Source organism: Anomaloglossus baeobatrachus, chromosome 1 (genome assembly GCF_048569485.1).
Source record: "Anomaloglossus baeobatrachus isolate aAnoBae1 chromosome 1, aAnoBae1.hap1, whole genome shotgun sequence".
Taxonomy (NCBI): domain Eukaryota; kingdom Metazoa; phylum Chordata; class Amphibia; order Anura; family Aromobatidae; genus Anomaloglossus; species Anomaloglossus baeobatrachus.
In genome coordinates this window covers 694,686,331-694,706,967 of record NC_134353.1, presented here as the reverse complement: position 1 = coordinate 694,706,967, position 20,637 = coordinate 694,686,331, and the positions used below count along the sequence as shown (strand labels likewise).

Below are 20,637 nucleotides of genomic sequence, written 5' to 3'. Positions count from 1 at the left end.
ATAGCTGGCTCCACCGCTCCTGCTAAGCCTTGCCATCGTTTCCCTTTAGAATGATTGGCGGCACAAGCTGAAAAAGAGGCAAAGCTTTTAAGCGACTGCCAGTTGCTCAAATACCAGAAAACTAATATATATTATTTGATGAGTGTCTCTACGTTTTGTACATTTTCAAGCCTGATTAATAATGATCAGTTCCATCTGAAAGCAACACTGTTGTTCCGCGCTCACAAGTGGAAAAATATTGGACACTCGCCCAGAATCGATCGCAGTAGAGTAACATGTAGAGGGATCTTAAAGGGTTTGTGAAGAAGCCCCTTTGCATGTGCCCTATGACGGCTTACTGACGTCAATAGAGTTTCTAAGTGAGCCTGCAAGGGGTTGGCTATGTCTTTTACGCTTTCCTTCTTTATCCATTTACTATAAAGTGGTTTATCAGCACGTCCTAGAATAATTGGGTAGTTGGTCCATATTAATCCAAGTTTTAGTTGATTTTGCACAATTCATTTTGTTCAGACCACTAGAAAGATCAGGCCAGACTCCGAAAGAGCGATTTTTTTTTACTGGGCAAATTGCATGAGCTTAAAAAAAGGTTCTTCTTTTTTGCCCTCCGAAAAGGCTCTTGTGGCAAAAAATAAAAGCCATTCCCATTCTGAAGCTTACTGGGCATCTGCTTCATGATCCTATATTGATAGGAAATGCCAAGTTGAGATCAGAAAGTAGAGAGCAGGGACTCAGCGGTGGTGAGTTATTTTTCTTATATACCACAGCACTTTAGACACACATTATGATTAGTGATGAGCGATTGTGCTCGTCAAGGCTCGTTACTCGATCAAGCTTCAAAGTTTCAAAATGCTTGAGTTTCCAATTGACTTCCATTATACTCTGTACTCGAGTCGCGTCGGAGCAATCCGATTCTTGATCGAGTAATGAGTAGTAGCGAGCACGCTCACTCATCACTAATTATGATCACTGTCCCCATTGGGGCTCAAAGTCAAAATTTCCTATCCCTATGATTTGGAGTGTGAGAGATAACCAAAATACTCAAATACCCATAATGCATTGGTAATCTGATCTTGTGTTGGTAATGGCTGTTTTTATCTGTGCTGTTTTGTTTGTTTGTTTTTCTTTTACTCTATGTGCAATGTAAGCCAGGAGAACATGCAAACTCCTTGCAAATTTTGTCCTTGGTGGGATTTGAACCCAGGACCCCAGTGCTGCAAAACAGTGCTAAGCACTGAGCCACTGAGTCTTTAAAAAATGACTAGTTGGACATTCCCTCCTTGGCGGCTTCCTCCCGTTCACTGCCCCGGACTGAGAGATCTCTGCCTATATATGCACATAGACAGAGACTTTTCAGTCACTGTCAACTGGTAAGAGAAGCGGCAGAGGACCCGCTTGTCCGACTAGTCTGCCATGTGACTCGGTACCCAGCCTGCTATTTCAGTGTGTTTTCTCTGAAACGCCGCAGCATTTCAGAGTCAAACATACCTGCCATTGTCATCATCCATCCCATGAAAACTACCTGCTCAATATTGTGTAGGTCAACTTTGTGCCACCAAAATAACTTTGGTCACTCAAGGCATGGACTTCACAAGACCTCTGAAGGTGCCCAGCACGTTGTAAATTTCTTTAAGTGTAGCTTTTCCATGGGATTTGGCCAGGTAGGTTAGCCTTCACTTTCCTGGTGTTTCCATGTGCCTAGGATGACTTTGACCCTTTTCACAGAGTTGTCCTTGCTTTGACCACTTTTTGTCCTCGCGGGCAGGGTCCTCTCTCCTTTATACCAGTCTGTTTTGTACTGTTAATGATTGTTGTACGTATACCCCCTTTCACTTGTAAAGCGCCATGGAATAAATGGCGCTACAATAATAATAATAATAATAATTACATGCTGCTGCAGAAGACCCCAATAGACATATTTGTTTGGTGAAGACCCCCACAAGGCTTGCTACTTTTTCTGATCTGTTCATCCATCCATCACAATTTGGTCTTGTCAAAGTCAATCAGATACTTATGTTTGCCTATTTTTACTACTGCCAACACATCAACTAGGTACTATCTTTACTGTCTAATGTATCCATTTTCACTACTGTCAATAACCTCACTTGTTTTAATCTTATGGCTGATCGGTGCATAATAAAGCCCCCCACACGCATTTGACTCGTGTTGGCCACACCTGCTGGTGTCCACGAGTTTGGCTGACACTCTAATGTATATGGGGGCACCGGCCAACTGACTATCGGATAAGATGTTGATCACGCATGTCCGATTTCAGACTGCCGATTGTATTGTTCCGCTGGAGATAAGCTGCTGGCAGAGATCTCTACGGCGGCTTTCTCATAGAGAACACAGAACCAATCAGCCAAACAATTGCTCCTGTGTGTGGGAGTGATGGCCAAGATAGTGGTCAGCCAAACGATGAGCCACCAGCCATCTAATGTGTATGGTGGCCTTAACACTCCTAACCTGATGAAGAAGCGTAATGAGATGAATCCCCCATTCATTCATGGCTTCTGCTGACATTCCATATTTGCTGTGTACTAATGTATCAGTGATCGGATTGCATTCATTCACGGAGATATATGAATTTATAAAACAGGACTGCTAAAGTTAGGGATTTAGAATTCGCCAGTATTGAGAGTTGATTCATGAATTGTGTTTGTGAGCCATGTCTCATGTTGAGGTAGCAAATAGTTGAAAAGTTTGAAATCCTCTTTCGGATGTAGGAATGTATAAAATGTTCCAAGATAAAATATTCAGCACTGGACCTGAGCGCTGGGCACTGCTCTGAATTCAGTGAGAGTTGTCTCCACCAAAGCGTATAATAGTGCCATTGTTTGCTTCAGCAGAAGGTTCTGACACAGTCCCATATGCTGGGCGCTTGTCACAATGACCAATCTGCATGGCGGCGACTGATCTATATGATACTTGTGCTCATGTTGCAGACTTTAATCAAGGTGTATAGAAGAAAAAGAGCGGGAAATAACTGAAATCATAATTAAGATTATGAAAATCGGGTAAATTATAACTCTTAGACAAGAAAATCCAAAAGATACCTTTACATAGTACAGTGCCCAAATAATACCACCATACCAGGTCTAAATATTATATTCATCCATAGGTAATATGTGTTCATTATGGGGACAACCCTTTAACAGCACCCAATAGGAAGCAGAGTGCAGTGCAGCATAAGTTAGGACGCTGATCTACAGCGGAATTAACCCATGTGACTACCTAAATCACCAACTGTTTGTATATATTACTGCTAGGTAAATCCCTGGTGATTGAGTGCAGTGAGGGGGTTAATTCCCCTGTGGATTGTTATCCTTATTACATACTGTTCCCTACCAAATGTTGAAAGGCAGTGTTCACATTTAGCGTTAATGCTGCTTTTATCCGTACCAAAACACACAAGAACAGTCTTCACTGGTTATTGCATTTTAGCTACTTTTTTCCTTGGTTTTAAGCAGCGTTTTTGCTCTTAAAATTGTAACATCCTTTTTTTACATGCATTTTTTCAGGCTCACTAAACAGCACCTTTAGGCTTTGTGCGCACTAGAACTGTGAAGTTTCTCAAAAAAAATTTCTTGAGAAACTTCTGGGAGTGGAATATTTCCGGACCTCCGGAAAAAATCCGCGGTAAATCCGCATGCGGATTAGCCGCGAATTTGCCGCGATTTTCCCGCAGGTTGTCCCCTGCGGATTTTGCAGGCTGTACTGCAGAAATCCGCAGGTACCTGCGGAAAAGAATTGACATGCTCATTTTCTCAAGAAATTTTCTCAAGAAATTCTTCTCAAGGAAATTTCTTGAGAAAAATCCGCAGTGTGCGCACAGCTATTTTTTTTCACATGGGATTTGCTGGGAAATGTCTGCACAAAGATTGCAGACATTTCTCAAGAAATTTCCACGGTAAATCCGCGGGTAAAACGCACTAGTGCGCACATAGCCTAAAACACACAGTGCTCAAGAGTTTTCATGAAATCACATCCACTTTGCTTGAAACTCTGCCCCCCCCCCCCCCCCCCCAAAGTATTTACACTACTTGGGAACACAGTCTCAAATAGAAAACTTATCACCTATGAACAGGACAGGTGATAAGTGTCTGATCTCTGGGGAACCCACTTATAGGACCCCCTAAATATCTTAGTAAAACTGCAACAAAGGGTATGAATAAAGAAGCTGTGGAGTGTGCTACCTGACCGGTGCCATGGGCTTTGCCTGTCTCCAGCAGTCCCATGGTGGGGCCTTCTGGTCAGTGGTGGTCCCAGAAATCAGTCAAATTGATCAGATAAAAATGTATTGTTGGATGAATAAAGTCCAGGAGGACTGCAACATCACTTATTTATGGCATTATAATTATTGTGTTTCAGCCACTAGACAATGGCATAAATGGATCCTACTGTGATATTTCTCACTGGATAAAGGTGCCCACAATTAAATAGATAAAATATAACCTTTTTAGTTATGCATTAAAAATGTGTGATGAGGATATAGTGCTCAGTGTTTCGTCAATCATTTAGTAGATCGCGGCCTTGGTTGGATGTAGATTAGGGAAACGTTAATGCAGCCGGTTGCATGCACAGTCAGTTAAATGGTGCAAAGTCTATATGTACCCTCACTATGGCCCAGTTTAAGGGGCTCTGTAATGTGCCCTAAAATATCCTTCCATTCCACAAAAGTCAAATCTGAACACAAATTCTCCAGCATATGTTGCTCATTGTGAGCCCTTCGGAGTCAGGTTGTGTTGGCTACAGTATATGTACAGGAGTGGGCCGTGGCCACAACTTTATGGCGGATTTCACCGTTTTTTGGTTATGTATTAATGTGAAAATAAAAAAATGCTGCAGCGTATTGAAAGGAGCCGTGAATTTATTTCTACCCATATGAGGCAGCGAAGTAGTTAAGAAATGGGGCCCTGACAAATTGCCCAGTTTGTCGCCCCCTAAAGCCATCTCTGAAAATCGCTTCATAACTTAGGCTTCTGCATTTGTAGATTTACATGTGAACAGTTGCTAACAGTGTCATTTTCTGCTTTCATTGTGACGCTTTCACCTAATATGTATATAAATATATATTGTATATCCTGCAGTATTCCAGGTCTTTGCTAATGTCTCTGTAGTAGAAGCACATCTCGGATTTCCGTAATTCCTCTATTGTTCTTCTATCCTGATGTAGACGATCTATAATGTGTGCCTACGTCTGGAAATATTGAGTTATGGATTATACTAGTGTCAGTGTCATTTTTACAAGACCCTGCTGTTTTGCAATGATTGTACAAAAATCACTGTAAAAACCTCTATGTATGTGAAAATATTCCAAGTTCAACAGAAGCAGGAACATAAAACTCCACATTGGGCAGAATCGGTGACGCACGGGTCCACTACCTATTGTAATTGATTTCTAATTTATTGTGCTTGTTTTGCCTTTGTATTTTACGATCAACCTTGTTTTTGCCTTCTAGTTTCTTTCAATGAAGGTAATAGTCTGTTTGATTTTGTCTGCAGGTTTTGGGTTTGTGACCTTTGAAGGGGAAGATATTGTTGAGAAAGTCTGTGAGATTCACTTCCATGAGATTAACAATAAAATGGTAAGCGGGGATCCCTTATAGTATTATAGTCGCTCGGGTTGGCCTATTATTGACTTATTGATATGCAGAAATTAGGATTGATCATTTAATATGTTCATGACGTCTTCTAGTTTTTTGTTAGAACATGCTAACGTCTTAAGTGTACTTTTTTGCATCTTTTCTCTAGCGCTTTTTGAGACATCTTTGGCCACTGACGTATTTTTTTCTTGCTTGTCTATTGTGTAAACTATTGAGCAGCTTCCAAGCAGAAGCCGCCTGAAGAATGATCAGGTCCACTTCTATTAACCCCCTCGCGTCTTAGGAACCCAGAACCGTTTACAAGCTCAAAAGACTCAAATTCTTCTTACAGATAAATGCATGTTCATTCATTTTAGCCTTTTTTTACTGATTTTTAAGGCGAAAAAAGATGTTATATGCACATGCAAGTAAATAGGCAGATTCTTCATTCAGGATTCTGGAAAAGCTGGGGGGCAACTCTTGTGTTAGCTATAATGATGATCGTTATGATTGTCACTCAGCTTGCACAGACACCACTTTAAATGAAAAATGGCTGGTTTATTTTTATATATATATATATATATATATATATATATATATATATATATATATACATAAAATATCTCTTGTTGTCATATGTATCTGATTTATATAATTTGTTATGCCATATTACCAAATTAATTTTAAGGTTGAATGTAAGAAGGCACAGCCGAAGGAGGTGATGTCACCAACAGGCTCTGTACGGGGACGATCTCGAGTGATGCCATATGGAATGGACGCCTTCATGCTGGGAATCGGCATGCTAGGTAATTGTAGAGATTGCAGCAGATACAACTGTGTAGCTGATGATCAAATTTTCCCTCTACTGGCCACAAATGATTACTGCACCTCAAGAAGTAGACCGTTTTGCTGCTTGTTCTGTAAGGTTTTCCTATGTATCTTGTGTATAGAAACAGTTTATAATAGGCTTCTAAGAATCTGGTTAGGTCATTGAAATAACAAAATAACTCATTGATATTCCCTACCACTCCAGCAATGCCGTCCGATGGTCCCGCCAATTGTAGCTTACTGTTATTTGGTGATGATGTACCCACACAAGACCACTGCAGCCAATCACTGGCCTCACAGGTCATATGCTAATTGTGCTGCCATCACTACCGAGGCTAGTACTTGGCTGCATCAGTCATATGAGGGTAGTTACCGTAGTTGGCACATCATCACTGTAGTACACAAAGTTGGGCAGGAAAACAACAGCGGTGGCACTTGGGTGGCAGAGGATTTACCAGGAAAATCCAGGTTATTTTGTTTCTTTAATGCATTTCTTGTGTTCTGGCAAGTTTTAAAAAAATCTTTAACAACTCATTTAAAAACAGGAAAAACTGTCCTCAAAACATAAAAAATGTGAAGCTCCAACTTTAGAGCCACGCGGCAGTGCAAGTGTTGTCTGTCGACAGACTTCTGACTGCACAAATAACATTCTACTATTAAGAGGGCATCCGCCAGCAATATGCCCTCAATGTACAAATGAGTTGTCAACTATTTGTACAACCCCTTCTTAAATTCCCAAGCCGCCTGAGGAAATAAGAGAATTTTATACTTGCCTCTGCGCCAGCTCTGGATATTTACATCAGGACTCCTGGTGCTCGCATGGTATGTCACGTTACCACTGCAGACAATCTTTAACTGCTGATTGGCTGCTGTCATCGGTGTTCTGTCAGAATGGACATACATTATGACAAAGTAGTAAAGGCTACAGCCAGCCAAAGTTTATTGGTGCCCTCACAAGACATAACAATGCCACTTAAGCGCCAGTATACCTGGAACCGATATGGTACAGCGCTGATGAAGGTGGTGAGTGTAAGCTTTTCTTATTTATTTGAGGGAATCGGGCATTGAAGAAGTTGTTGTCCAAGTAGTGTGACTATAAGGCTGGATTCACACAATAGTATGGCATCTGATGTGATATGCTAATCACCCTCCCACTGTGCTGCGAGTGTGAGCCTAGTGTCATGCAACTGTGATCCGATCCTGCGATCAGATCACAGCTGTGGAGGAGAGGGAGGGATTACTCCCCCCATCTCCTCCATTATCAGCTGATGCGATTATCGCACTGCGATCGGATGTCATCCAAGTGCAGTCCGATGTTTCACTCACACCCATAGACTTGTATGGGTGCAAGTGACACGGCCCTCGCTGACAATCACAATATGTTGCGACTTTTCTCTCATCTAGAATCTGGATGAGAAAAAAGCTAACCATTTGCTTTCCCTCATTGAATAACATTGGTCCGAATGCAATGTGAGATTTTCTCGCATTACACTGCTCCAAGTCATACGCTTATGTGAGCATACCCTAAATGTAAAACTGCACTCATGCTGATGACACCATAATGCCTTTTAGAGAACTCTTCTATTTTTCTATTTTGCTTGTTATTTAGGTTATCCTGGTTTTCAAGCAGCTACTTATGCCAGTCGCAGCTACACGGGCATTGCACCAGGGTATACTTACCAGTTTCCAGGTAAGTCAAATACATCATTATATAGAGATAATTTGTCATTAATGTGTTTCCCTGCTTGCTAAGGACTATGTAGACTAATGGTGGCGGAATGATGTTCACTAGTTCATGTGTCCATTCAAGGATTGCGAATGTCAACAATAATTTACATTTACTGGTTTTTCATTGGCACTGGGTGGTTTTGGTGAACTATTCCATACTCAATGCCAGTCACCTCTGTGGGCTGGGCTTCTAGCCATTCCTAAGCTGTTTCACGTTTCGTTTTAGAATTTCGTGTAGAGAGAACCCCTCTCCCGGGCACCCCCGTCCTCCCAGAACTAACAGGTCAGTCCCATTAACTTCCTAAACCTCACAAATGAGGAGAACAGCGTAATCAGAGTGGCCCTGCTTTGAGGGTAATGTGGACTGCATCTGGCACTTCACTGATGGCATTTTGGCAGGAAGAGGTGTCATCTTGTCCAGGACATTTCATATTAGATGTTCCATGTAACATATAGGTATTCTCGTTGTTGGGTGAATTAGTGTTGTGGTTCATTACCGTTGACATACTGCATGACATCCCATTTACAGGTGTGGGGAGAAATTCCGAGCAGATTTTTCCTCTTATATTCATTCTGAACAAGGAGACGTTCTCATTGTGACCTTGTATCAGCCAGTGGTCACAGATTCTCTGGCGGGAGATGGCTTGTGCACATATTTGTAGGTGTCGCCTGCTACAATATAGCAAAACATTTCTTGTGCTTGATATGTAGAGTACAATCTCATGGGAATTCTACCATTTCTACATAATACTGTGTATACATTATTGTTTTGGGGTTAACATATAAGGTCACAGATAAAGTGGCTTTCCCTCTAAGTAAATGTATATGACTGCTGGGGATTTGACCTGTGAAGCAGTAATGTATGTGCGTTACCATCACCCTATTCACGTCTATGGGACTGACCCAGAAAATTATTGTTACGGTTGTCCGATAACAAAGATAACAGTTAACAGAGTGGTGGCCACACATGCGCACTACTGCTCCATTCACAGGGAGACTTTTAGACTCTAATTCATGGGATCAGATGGGATTCCAGTTCTTGCACACTAGGAATCATACCTTCCTGTGGATGGGTATTAAATGTATTTAGTGGGAAAACTCCTTAAATAATTATATATTGCTGATAGTATAAAAAATATGCTGAAATTCTGCTTCGTTGGCACTTTTGAATCTAACTTTCTCAACTCGGTCTCAATGTTTGCACCAGCTCCTTTGACTCTCATTTCTTCAAGTACAGAGGGTAAGCCAATGGTACAACAAATCAGGTCCCCAGAACAACCCAATGGTGACCCCCTCCTATGTAGGAGCTGTGAGGCTGCAAGAACTATATACAAAACTGATTTCTTTTATTTTGGCTAGTATAATCCTTAATTGTATATTAATTGACGTGTGTTACCATATATTTGCTCCTATTGCACTTTAGATTACATAACTCCAGGGCCAGCGCGTCAGCTTTCAGAGCTGAAATCTGTGTAGTGTAGGTGTGTGTTGTGCATTGTGCTGCATGTTCCATGACTATGTACTGTGTTCATTAGTTTGGTGGTAATCATACTTTCATGCATGCTCTTAAGAAGAAATCTATATCGTATGATGTCGGTTCGAGCGTTCCGGATCTTCTATTACGCACCACGTTCATACTCTAAGTGTAGCTGTCTTGTGTTTTTCAGCAATTCCATTGACTGCGTACGGACCAGTAGCGGCAGCGGCTGCAGCAGTCGTGAGAGGTAACCATATTATTGTCCTCATATTTAGAACAGTTATGTTATAGAAAATGCCAGGTCAGTCATATAAAGTGCTATTAATAATATAGTCTGAAATACTGTCTCCGGTAGAGAAGAAGTGCCTTTATAAATGGGGTGAAGAATGTGGAGGGACACAGAACATGTCTAGCTTGTTTGGGGTGTGTATAGATTTCCAGTTGGTGGGGACGGAGCAGGGGACAGTGTAGGGGGCTGCCTGTAAGATCTACTTTTTTACTCTGTAAACAAGGCTCCACTCCAACCCGCACAGGGGGTTTTCTGGGAACCAGTAGCCCAGGACCAATGGCAGAACTATATGGAGCCGCCAATCAAGAATCTGCAGTCAGCAGTTACATCAGTGCAGCAAGTCCAGCACCAAGCACTGGCTTTGGACACAGCCTTGGGGTAAGTGAGTCTATGACAGAATTAGTAAAATTAAAATATTTTTAAAGGTATAGAATGTTTATGATGAAACTGAAATATTGTGAAAATGTTGATCTAAGGCAGAGACAAAGTTGTGGGCCAACCTAGTCATAAGCCCCACATAGTCCTCCATACAGATTAATTGGCCCCACATAGCCCCCATACAGAATAATCGGCCCCACATCATCCTCCATACAGAGTAATGGGCCCCACATCGTTCTCCATACAGAATAATGGGTCCCACATCATCCTCCATACAGAAAAATGGGCCCCACATCGTCCTCCATACAGAATAATGGGCCCCACATCGTTCTCCATACAGAATAATGGGCCCCACTTTGTCCTCCATACAGAATAATGGGCCCCACATAATCCTCCACACAGAATAATGGGCCCCACATAGTCCTCCATACAGAAAAATGGGCCCCACATAGTCCTCCATACAGAATAATGGGCCCCACATAATCCTCCACACAGAATAATGGGCCCCACATAGTCCTCCATACAGAATAATGGGCCCCACATAGTCCTTCATAAAGAATAATGGGCTCTATATAGCTCTCCATACAGAATAATGGGCCCACGTTCTCCTCCACAAAGAATATAGGCCCCACATAGTCCTCCATACAGAATAATGGGCCCCACATAGTCCTCCATACAGAATAATGGGCCCAACATAGCCCTCCATACAGAATAATGGACCCACATAGTCATGCATACAGAATAATGGGCCCCACTGAGCCCTCTATACAGAATAATGGGTGCCTAGGATCGTGGGCCAAATAAAATCAGCCTGTGAGCCAAGTTTGGCACACGGGCCAGAGTTTGACATATGTGAGCTAACATCTCATTCTGTCATAGGTGATTTTTCACATACGTGAAAACATAGTCCGATTATCATCAGTATTCTTCACCAAACTCTCACCAATGTGTCAGTTTTAACCATCAGCATTTCATCAGTGATTTTCATGTATCGAGAAATAAATAATTTAAAAAAACTTCTCATAAAAATCCCCATAAAAAACGCAGGTAAAATATGTATGAGAAAAATGTACGTCTGACTGAGACCTAATGTGTTCTTTTTTATTATCTATCCAAGGCTATATTATCACTATTTTCTGATGAGGCTCTGACAACCTCCTACTAGGCACAGTTGCATTTGTATGTTAATGTGGTGGAGCTCATCAGTTGCTTCCTTAAATTAAAAATGGAAGCAAATAGTATTGTTACATAGAGTTCTAGGATTATTATTGGCCTAGTCTGTACAAGTCTATGGCTGTATTGCTTTTTAGTAATGTTTCTTTTTTCATTTTCCTCAGGGTCCTCTGATTGCCACGGCTTTCACTAATGGATACCACTGAATTCACAGGTCACAGTGGAGGTCAGTAGAGGAACTTCATTCTAATATAAAGGCAGGCTCTTATAGTTTGATAGTTACAGAACTTTACGGTTGAAAGAAGACACTTCATGTTCAATCTTTAACCTCATGTGTTCATCCAGAGGGAAGCAAGAACCCCTCAAAACAGCTGCTTATTGTCCCATAGTAGAGAAAAATTCCTTTCCCACTTTACACATGTAAATCAGACTATTCCTATTTCTGCTAATGCATAAAAGGATTTTCCAGTGAACTATCCATAGGATAGGTGATAACCTATTGATTCATGGAAGTCTAACGCTAAGACCTGCACTTATTGACAGAATCGGTAACTTTTATCCCCATTACTATGGAATGGCAGTGCGCAATGCTCAGCCTCAACAAAATGTATTCCCTAGGGAACTTCTTAGTGCTGCGCTTTGCATTTTCCAGCAGCCCCATAGAAAATAAATGCAGGTCTAGTTGGGCACCCAACCTGCTGAACCATCATGAAATGAGTATAAACCAATCCCAGTATAAATACCATAAGTGTAAATTTAGAGATCATGAGCTGCACCATGGCCTGTAATATATAGGATGGATCACTCCGAAAATAGATATAACCCTACAGGAAAACAATGGAGATCCAGCTAAAAGGTTCACATTTTATTCAATGTTCGTTAATAGCGACAAGGTATAAAAGTAAATTAAACACAAGAAGGAGACTGAGGTAGAAAGAAAATAAGATTAGGTAAACTGGCCACAATATGAATACATAGGGGCAGTATTGTAGAGAAAGGTATTGCACCGTCCCATTGTGTTTCAATGCTCTAGGGGTAAGGATAACTCTATCTAAACTAGTAGTATTAAAAGTGTATGTTTAATCAGTGGATTTCCTAAAGAAGTGGGGTTTCACATTGAAATGCGTAGAAATAAATCACCTTTCTCACACCATCTAGTGTATTTGATTTACATTTTGTCTACAGCAGCATGGTTCTTTTTCCATGGTTCAAGTATATGCTGACATACTCCCAGGCAAAATGAAGCATAAGTGCAAATAATCCACAGCACGTACCCACTATTCATTAGCTGTTACACCTGACAACCTCCAGCCCCGACGCACGTTTTGCTTGGGCTTTTTCGGGGAGCTAACCATTTTGTATTAGGAACAAAAGTTCTTCATCAGAAATAAATTCCCCGATCTGCCAATCAGTGCATAGCCTCATGACGGGACACCCACTGATTGGCGAATTATCACCTCTACCTTGTATTCACTGGATACTCCCTTTAACTAATATACTTGTCTCAAACACCCTGTATGAAATTCACGTGCACCTATGACTGACATGTCAGTCAAAAGTTTGCCATTTTAATTTCAGACTTCAGTAACTGCTGTAGAATATTAGTAGATCACATAGTCAATGAAGGCAGCTGTAACAATTTAGTTTCTTACACAGAAAGAAACAAAAAGGTGTCACCTTAGCTTCTTTATTCACTACATGCAGTTTTTAAATCAAACATAGCACAGAATTTGCCAAAAAAGCTCTTGGTGCGTACACCGAATGTATCCCTAGGGCTCTGTTTACTCGATGGCTGCCAGATGCGTCCTACTGGCATCTACTGGGCAGCTATATGTTGGCATAACCTTTTTTAGGCCATGTGTGCACTTTGCGTTTTTTCCTGCGTTTCCGCAGCGTTTTGAACTCCAGTGTTTTAATGCAAAAATGCATGCGTTTTGATTTTCAAGCAAAGTCTATGGGAAATAGAGATTTATTGTGTGCACAATGCTGTTAAAAACACTGCGTTTCAGTTGCAGAAAATTTGGCAAAAACTCAGTGTTCAAAGAAGCAACATATCAATTGTTTTTGCCATTTTGGCAGCGTTTTGCTAACATTAGAGTCAATGAGAAGTTTCTAAACGCATCCTAATCAAAATTCTAGCGTTTAACATGCTTTTTTGATGCAGCATGCATGCTTTTTTGACAAATTAAATGCATGCGTTTTTGACATTATATTAAGCGCATGATATGTCCCTTTACACACACACACATAGTCTGACAATTAAATTTCTGAAAATCAATAAAATAACGTTATTTTATGCATAAATATTTGCACACAGTTATCATTTTACTAAAATAAGCTATTTTTTGTACGATTTTAATTATGATATTTGTTATCTTTTTTTACCTTTTTTCATAGTGTTTGAATGTTTAAACTTTATTTAGCAGTGTATTTGTCTTCAAAACGCATCTGACTTTAAACAATGAAAAAGCATGTAAATCGCGGAAAAAACGCAAGCATATTTATAGCGTTTTTGTGGTCAAAACCAAATTTGACAAAGACAATTTCTGCCAGAGGATGCGTTTAGAACTGCAACTACCTCAACGCAAAGTGCGCACATGGCCTTATGGTATAGAAAAGCATAATCTTCTGCAGTTTTCTATACTGAGATAGAAAGTAAGAATTTATCTGGATGACATGCGTCGGTATCTTGCTATTTGCGCTGAAGGTATACATTAGGAAATACTCCTAATGCGTACTCTCAAGTAGAAGCATAAACAATATCTGGACAAAGCCTATGAGCAGTATATAAAACCTGTCGCACTTTACTGTTTGGTTCCCTCACCAGGATTTTCGTATATAACCTACAGCCAGTGCTATACTGGCACTATCAGGCTGAGGCTATACATACCTGTAGTAGTCAGCTCCGATGTTTAGGTTTAGAAAACCAAAAAAGTAAAGTTTATAAAATTAGCTGCAATTGCAATTGCAGATAATATATTCATAGTTATCCCCTCCCTCTGGTAGAATTAGCATAAATATTATACAAACGATTCACTTTGTTGCAGGACCTGTGTGAGGTCATACCCATGTGACGTGGTATCCAGCTTTGTTGGCTGAGGCCCCGCCCCTTCTGGTCACATGGGTATGACCTCACACAGGTCCTGCAACAGACAAAGTGAATCGTTTGTATAATACTTATGCTAATTCTAACGGGGATAACTATGAATATGTTATCTGCTTTTTTGCAACTGTCACTCAACAAGCAGCTAATTTTATAAACTTTACTTTTTTGGATTTCAAAACCTAAACATCCGAGCTGACCACTAATGGTATGTATAGACTCAGCCTGATAGTGCCAGTATAGCACTGGATTTACCTTATATACGAAAATCCTGGTGACTGGTTCCCTTTAACAGGACACTGAGTTCTGTAGGCTCACTGCGTTTCACTGCATAATAATAATAGACACTACTTAATGGAGGCCCGATCCACAATTGTTAGTAATCGATAAGGAAATGGGGGGCTCAAAAATAAAAGTGTTACATTTATCCATGAATCAATCCATTTTATGCAAATGATGTTGCTACACACAAGGCCCCCTTGACACATGCATATAAAACACATATAGGAAAAACCTGTACCAATGCCATCAGTGTTTTCCATCAGTGTGTCATCTATGATTTTCTGGTATGAATAAAAAAGAATCTTGCATAGTTAAATGTTAAATATTTACGGCACACAGATGTCATCCATGTGCCATACGTGTTTTTCATGGACCCATAGACTTGTATTGGTCCTTGTTGTCCAGGCTGCCGGCAAAAACTAGACATTTCTGTGCGTGGTTCACAAGGCCACTGTTCTTGTGAAAACATGGATGTGTGAAAATCACCATAGGTTATAGTAGGTACATGTGATATCCGAGAAAAAATACGGATGCCACATGTACCGGTATTGCATACATGCATTCTTCAGTGGCTCTCATGTGTCTCGCTCTCTGCTGTGGCCATGAACAAGGTCAGATGACTGAAACAAAGGCCATTTTCTTGTACAGTATTTTGCCGCTGCACCAATAAAGAATTCTCACTTTGCATGAATTTAATGCTATTGTAATTTTCTAAAACGGTAGCATGTGAAGGAGGCCTAAAATAGCATGAGCCAGCCATTAGCAGCGAGGGAACCTGTTGAATGAAGGATAATGTTCTCAGAATTAATGGCAATACGACAGAAGCTAATTTATAAAATGTGACAGGTCTTTTTTTTAGAGCATGTGTGGATGTTGAGTAAATAAACTGATTGTCTGGGGAAGTGCATTCTAGAAAACTGGTGCAGCACATGAGCTGTGGAGATGAAAGTGGAAGATTTGAATTATGGAGGTTGATAAAACCTGTCAGTCGTTTCATGCTGTCCAAAACATTGGAAAGCATAAATTAAAGCCTGACTGCAGACAAGTATGTTTTCCTCTGAAACATTCTGGTGTAATTGACGTGCGTGTACATAGGGATTGACCTATCAATCAAATAGAGTGTTGTAAGGAGGAGCTGTCCTGGGGTGGCGCTGGACTAGTTTCATCTCTGTCTATTGTCCCCGATCATTAAACTATATTTTCTCTAAAATGCCGGAGAGAATTCGGAGGAAAACATACATAGTTGTAATTGTGCGGCCATGCTCTGATTCATGCTGCATGTGGTTTAGGCAGCTTGAATTGCCTGACAGGTTACCTTTAATATAAGATCTTCGGCAGAACATAATAGCACGGAAAGACTGGTTGACAGAGATGAGAGAAAAGATGAATGATTGTGCATCTCTGTACAGCGCTACGCAACCAGAAGTTTTAAATTGTGATCTAAAGTCAATTCCAGATAATGCACCATCGGTTGAAACACATTAGAAGTTTTTGGGTTTCTTTGTTTTTTAATTATATAAAAAAAAGCGTATAAAGTCAGAGACATACGGAAGTGCAATAAGATCCCAAAAAGTCAAAACTCCTGTAATTGTTCCCAGGATCCAGCATGTTGTCCTTTAACAAACCCTGGATCTGTGTGCGGAGGCGAAATAAAGAGTATTTAAGAAAACGGCAGGTTTTCCCAATTGCAGCTTTAGGCCCCCTTCACACGTACGTGCCTCCGGTACGTGTTTGGCAGTTTTCTCACGTACCGGAGACACGTACACACGTAAACCTAGGTATTCTTATGGTTTTGGACACACGTAAGTATTTGCGCACGGAACGTGTGTCCGTGTGGTTTTCACGCCGACATGTCCGTTTTCTCTCCGGCATTACGGGTGTCACATGAACGCAAACGTGTCACACGTAACACACACGGACCACACGGATGTGTTCCGTGTGACATGCACTGGAGAGAAGACATGTGTCTGTGAGAAAAAAAAACAAAACTTTACTCACCTTCTCCTGTCCTCCTGTCTCTGCCGCTGCTGTCACTTGCTGCCGACCGCCGCTCATTATGCTCATTGAATATTCACTTCACTGCGGCTGGAAGCAGCAGCAGCGGGGAGTCGGCATGACCGGAGACCGAAGATCAGCATCACGGACAGCGACGCCAGGGACAGGTGAGCAGAAAGTTCCCGTTCTCCGTGTGTTATCACGGAGAACACACGGAGCCCATAAACACGGGTCACGGAGGGCAAAACGCACCTCTGACACGTCCGTAAAAAACGTGCGTGGTTTTTCACGGACATGTGAAAGTGGCCTTTCATTGTCTTTGTGTTTGTAACTTGACATTTATAAATATAGTCCCATTTTCCACCGTGCTGGTTCTCCGAGGATTTTACCGTCTGGCTAATCTGTCATCATAAAGCCAATGTAATGACAATATAGACAGTCAAAAATAATTCTGCAAATAACTAATGGATTGTCTTTGTGCTTTTGTGTTTGTAGGTTCCAGTCTGGAAGCTGTTCATGTCCGTGACTCTGTCCCTCTCTTCTGAGATTGTCAGACGGCCACAAGCCACCTTGTGTTCAAGCAGAGTAACTGGTGCCTCCTGCCTAATTTTCCCTTTTCCCCAGGACGTTTTATTTATTTTTTTTTTATTTTTTTTTTATCTTTCTCTTATTTCATGTCTGTCTTGTTTTTTCTCTTCTTTTTGTTAGTTTTGTGTTTTTCATGATAGATGTCAGGAAAACATTTCTCATGACTTTAGATAGCTTTGTTCTGGTGGGATGCAGGGAAATTCTGGTACCATATGCTGAAGGGAGGGAAAGGTATTTTAAGTCCGGCTGTCTGGGAATGTGTTTTTTGTTTATTTTTAACTAAAAAAAATATTTTTTATGTAAATTTCGGCTTTTATGACATGGAGTGGACAATGCACAAGAACAAGAAATAATGTATATTTTGCTAAATGAGAAACTATTTGTAGAACAGAAATTATTTTAATTTTCTCAAAACTGGGTTGAATTTTTTTTTTTCTCTGTAAAATATGTAAATATTGCAGACTGATGGTTCTGCCACCTCCAGGTCTTCTCTGGTCCAGGCTTCTCCTTTGCCAGTTTGGGGCCGTACTTAGCAATATTTTCCCAAAGCCTGGAAGGATTGACAGGTTTTTGCTTGTTTTGGTTTTTTTTTTGGTTTTTTTTTATAAAATTTTTACTACAACTGAGTTCTGTCCACTGGAAAAGCTGGGGTGTTTTCAGTGCAGGAGAACGCTGAGCCCCAGCATTGTCCTCCGTACAAATTAACTCTTTCCGTGCCACACATCTTATCATTGCCTATTACTATGACCTAGCACGGTAGCAGGATAACAAAACACAGAAATGATTGTGCTGCTGATCTACTGTATGTTGATTGAGCCACATCATTTAGGTCGAATATTTATCCATCCTGGCCATATTCGCAGGAGCGTTTAAAATCGACTTCAGGTGTCTCCAAACACTTAAAATGTTGGTACATTCCTAAAAGCAGGAAATAAAAAACATTGCATTCCAAATTGTCGGTGGTCTCCTCCTGCAAAGATTGTGTGATTGTGCATAAAGAGTTAATTCTGGACAGGGGAAAAGTACAATGCTGTATTGCAAGTTCAAAGCAATAATGTTTGTTACTGCAACTGGAATTTTTTTTAAGATAGTTACAAAAATAAATGATGAATTTTACTGTCAGTGTTGTGTTGTTTTTCAATATTAAATGTTTCTAAAATTTTAGACCTAAGGTCTAACAAATAAAGGTTAAAAAAATAATCTAATAAACAAAGAATTTAAAAGAACAAAGTTATGAAATATAGATGTTAAATTAAGTTCCCTGAAAAGAACGCTAGCCTTCTACTTTAGGCTACATTCACATGACCGTTCCGTTTTTGCTGTCCGCAAAACACAGTCCGATTTTTTTTTTCACGGATGCATCCGTGTGGCATCCGTGTGACATCCGTTCCCTTCCATATATGGGCCGTGTGTCATCTGTGTGCCTTCCGTTTTTTTTGTGGACCGCAAAACACGGAAGCAGCTAGATAGATAAATAGATGGATAGCTAGATATAGATAGATAGATTGATAGAGGGATGGATAGACAAACAGAGAGATAAATGAATGGAGGGATAGCTAGAGAGATAGATAGATAGATAATAGATGAGAAAGACATATAATGTCCCACTTCCCAGCATTTTGTAATCTTGCACCCTTTAGTGCCTTTCATGTGGCACTAAAGGGTGCTTAGCCTTGTATTTAGGCAAAAAATAAATAATTAAAAAAACGACGTGGGGTCCCCCCCAAATTGGATCACCAGCCAAGGTAAAGCGGACAGCTGTGGTCTGGTATTCTCAGACTAGGGAGGTCTGCGGTTCTTGGACCTTCCCCGACATAAGAATAGCAGGCCGCAGCCGCCCCAGAAGTGGCGCATCCATTAGATACGCCAATCCTGGTGCTTTTCCCCAGCTCATCCCGATGCCCTGGTGCGGTGGCAAACGGGGTAATATATGGGGTTGATACCAGATGTGTAATGTCACCTGGCATCAAGACCTGGGGTTACTGATGTCACGATGTCTATCAGATACCCGACATCAGTAACCCAGTCAGTAATTAAAAAAAAAATAGACAACAAACAAATTTTTATTTGAAAAAAAAATCCCCCAACATGTTCCCTCTTTCACCAATTTATTTAAAAGGAAAAACAAATCTGGGTTTGGCGTAATCCAATAAGGGGGTCCCACAATGATCCATACTCACTGTCCCAGTAAATGAATAACAGAATGTTTCCCATTGGCTGGGAGAGCAGTTCAGTGACCTGAGCTAACATCAATAGGTCAGCCCAGGTCACTGCAGGGCATGACCAGCGCTGATTTCAGGAGGTTAGCTAGCTACATTACCTGCGGTGATGGAAGCCACTGCACTCCTGACGTCAGCGCTGTCACTGACGTCTATGCCCGCCGCGTTCTCAGATCACCTCTCGCAAGCAGCCCGTGACGGCACCGCTAGTCACAGTCTCGGGCCACCCGCGAGAGGTGATGTGAGAACGCGGCTGTTAGTGACAAGCGCTGACGTCAGGAGTGCAGGAATTCATCACCGCAGGTAATGAACTTTACTAACCTCCTGACGGCAACGCTCATCATCCCCGCGGCTACTCGCATTGCATTGCCTGCATACGCTTACATTGCAATGCGGGCATATGCGGACACACTGTAGTGTGGGCATATGCTGACATTGCAGTGCGGGCAGCCACGGCGGAGCGGGACACAAGACTGCAAAGGCACCCGACGGAGGTCACATGGAAGTGCTTCTGTGCGGCTTCTGGGGATTTTGCGGGCCCATTGACTTGTATTGATTCACAGTCCGTTATTTTGGAACAGAATAGGACATGTTCCATAATAACGGAATGGACATACGGCATCCGATGTGTTTTTTTGTAGGATCGGATGCACACGGAAGTGCTTCCGTGTGCCATCCGATCCTACACAAAAGACATTGAAAAGATGGTCCTGTCGTTGGGTCCGCAAAAAAACAGAAACTGACCAGGACAGACGGATCGGTCATGTGAATGAGCCCTTATGCAGAGTCGATCACATAAGACAGACCCCATTTCTCTTGTGTGTTTTCTAAAGGGTAGGCCTCATTCTGACATAAAGAGGTGGTTCACTACTCTGCAATAGTGGCCACATCCCTGTAAATCTGATAGGGAAGGCTTTTTCTAAATACCTTGTTCAGCCAATTCTTCCTCTGATCCCCATGAAGTGACCCATGGGCTCCGTAACCTCTGATATCCG

The 20,637-nt window shown here is 41.3% G+C and overlaps 1 protein-coding gene across 6 annotated transcripts in view; it reads left to right on the top strand.

Annotated features, from left to right (window-relative positions):
* The window catches only part of MSI1 (musashi RNA binding protein 1), a 33,117-nt gene extending 14,572 nt beyond the window's left edge, over positions 1–18,545 (top strand). The window contains exons 8-16 of one of the 6 annotated variants that reach the window (XM_075320421.1): positions 5,503–5,585; positions 6,271–6,388; positions 8,020–8,100; positions 8,365–8,421; positions 9,806–9,862; positions 9,971–10,038; positions 10,128–10,282; positions 11,620–11,681; positions 17,331–18,545. In XM_075320421.1, the coding sequence (XP_075176536.1) occupies positions 5,503–5,585; positions 6,271–6,388; positions 8,020–8,100; positions 8,365–8,421; positions 9,806–9,862; positions 9,971–10,038; positions 10,128–10,282; positions 11,620–11,629 (629 nt within the window). In that variant the 3' untranslated portion in view covers positions 11,630–11,681; positions 17,331–18,545. The remainder of the gene's footprint in view (positions 1–5,502; positions 5,586–6,270; positions 6,389–8,019; positions 8,101–8,364; positions 8,422–9,805; positions 9,863–9,970; positions 10,039–10,127; positions 10,283–11,619; positions 11,682–17,330) is intronic. The other 5 variants (XM_075320459.1, XM_075320439.1, XM_075320430.1 and 2 more) reach the window with 5 other exon arrangements.
* Positions 18,546–20,637: the final 2,092 nt, after the last annotated feature.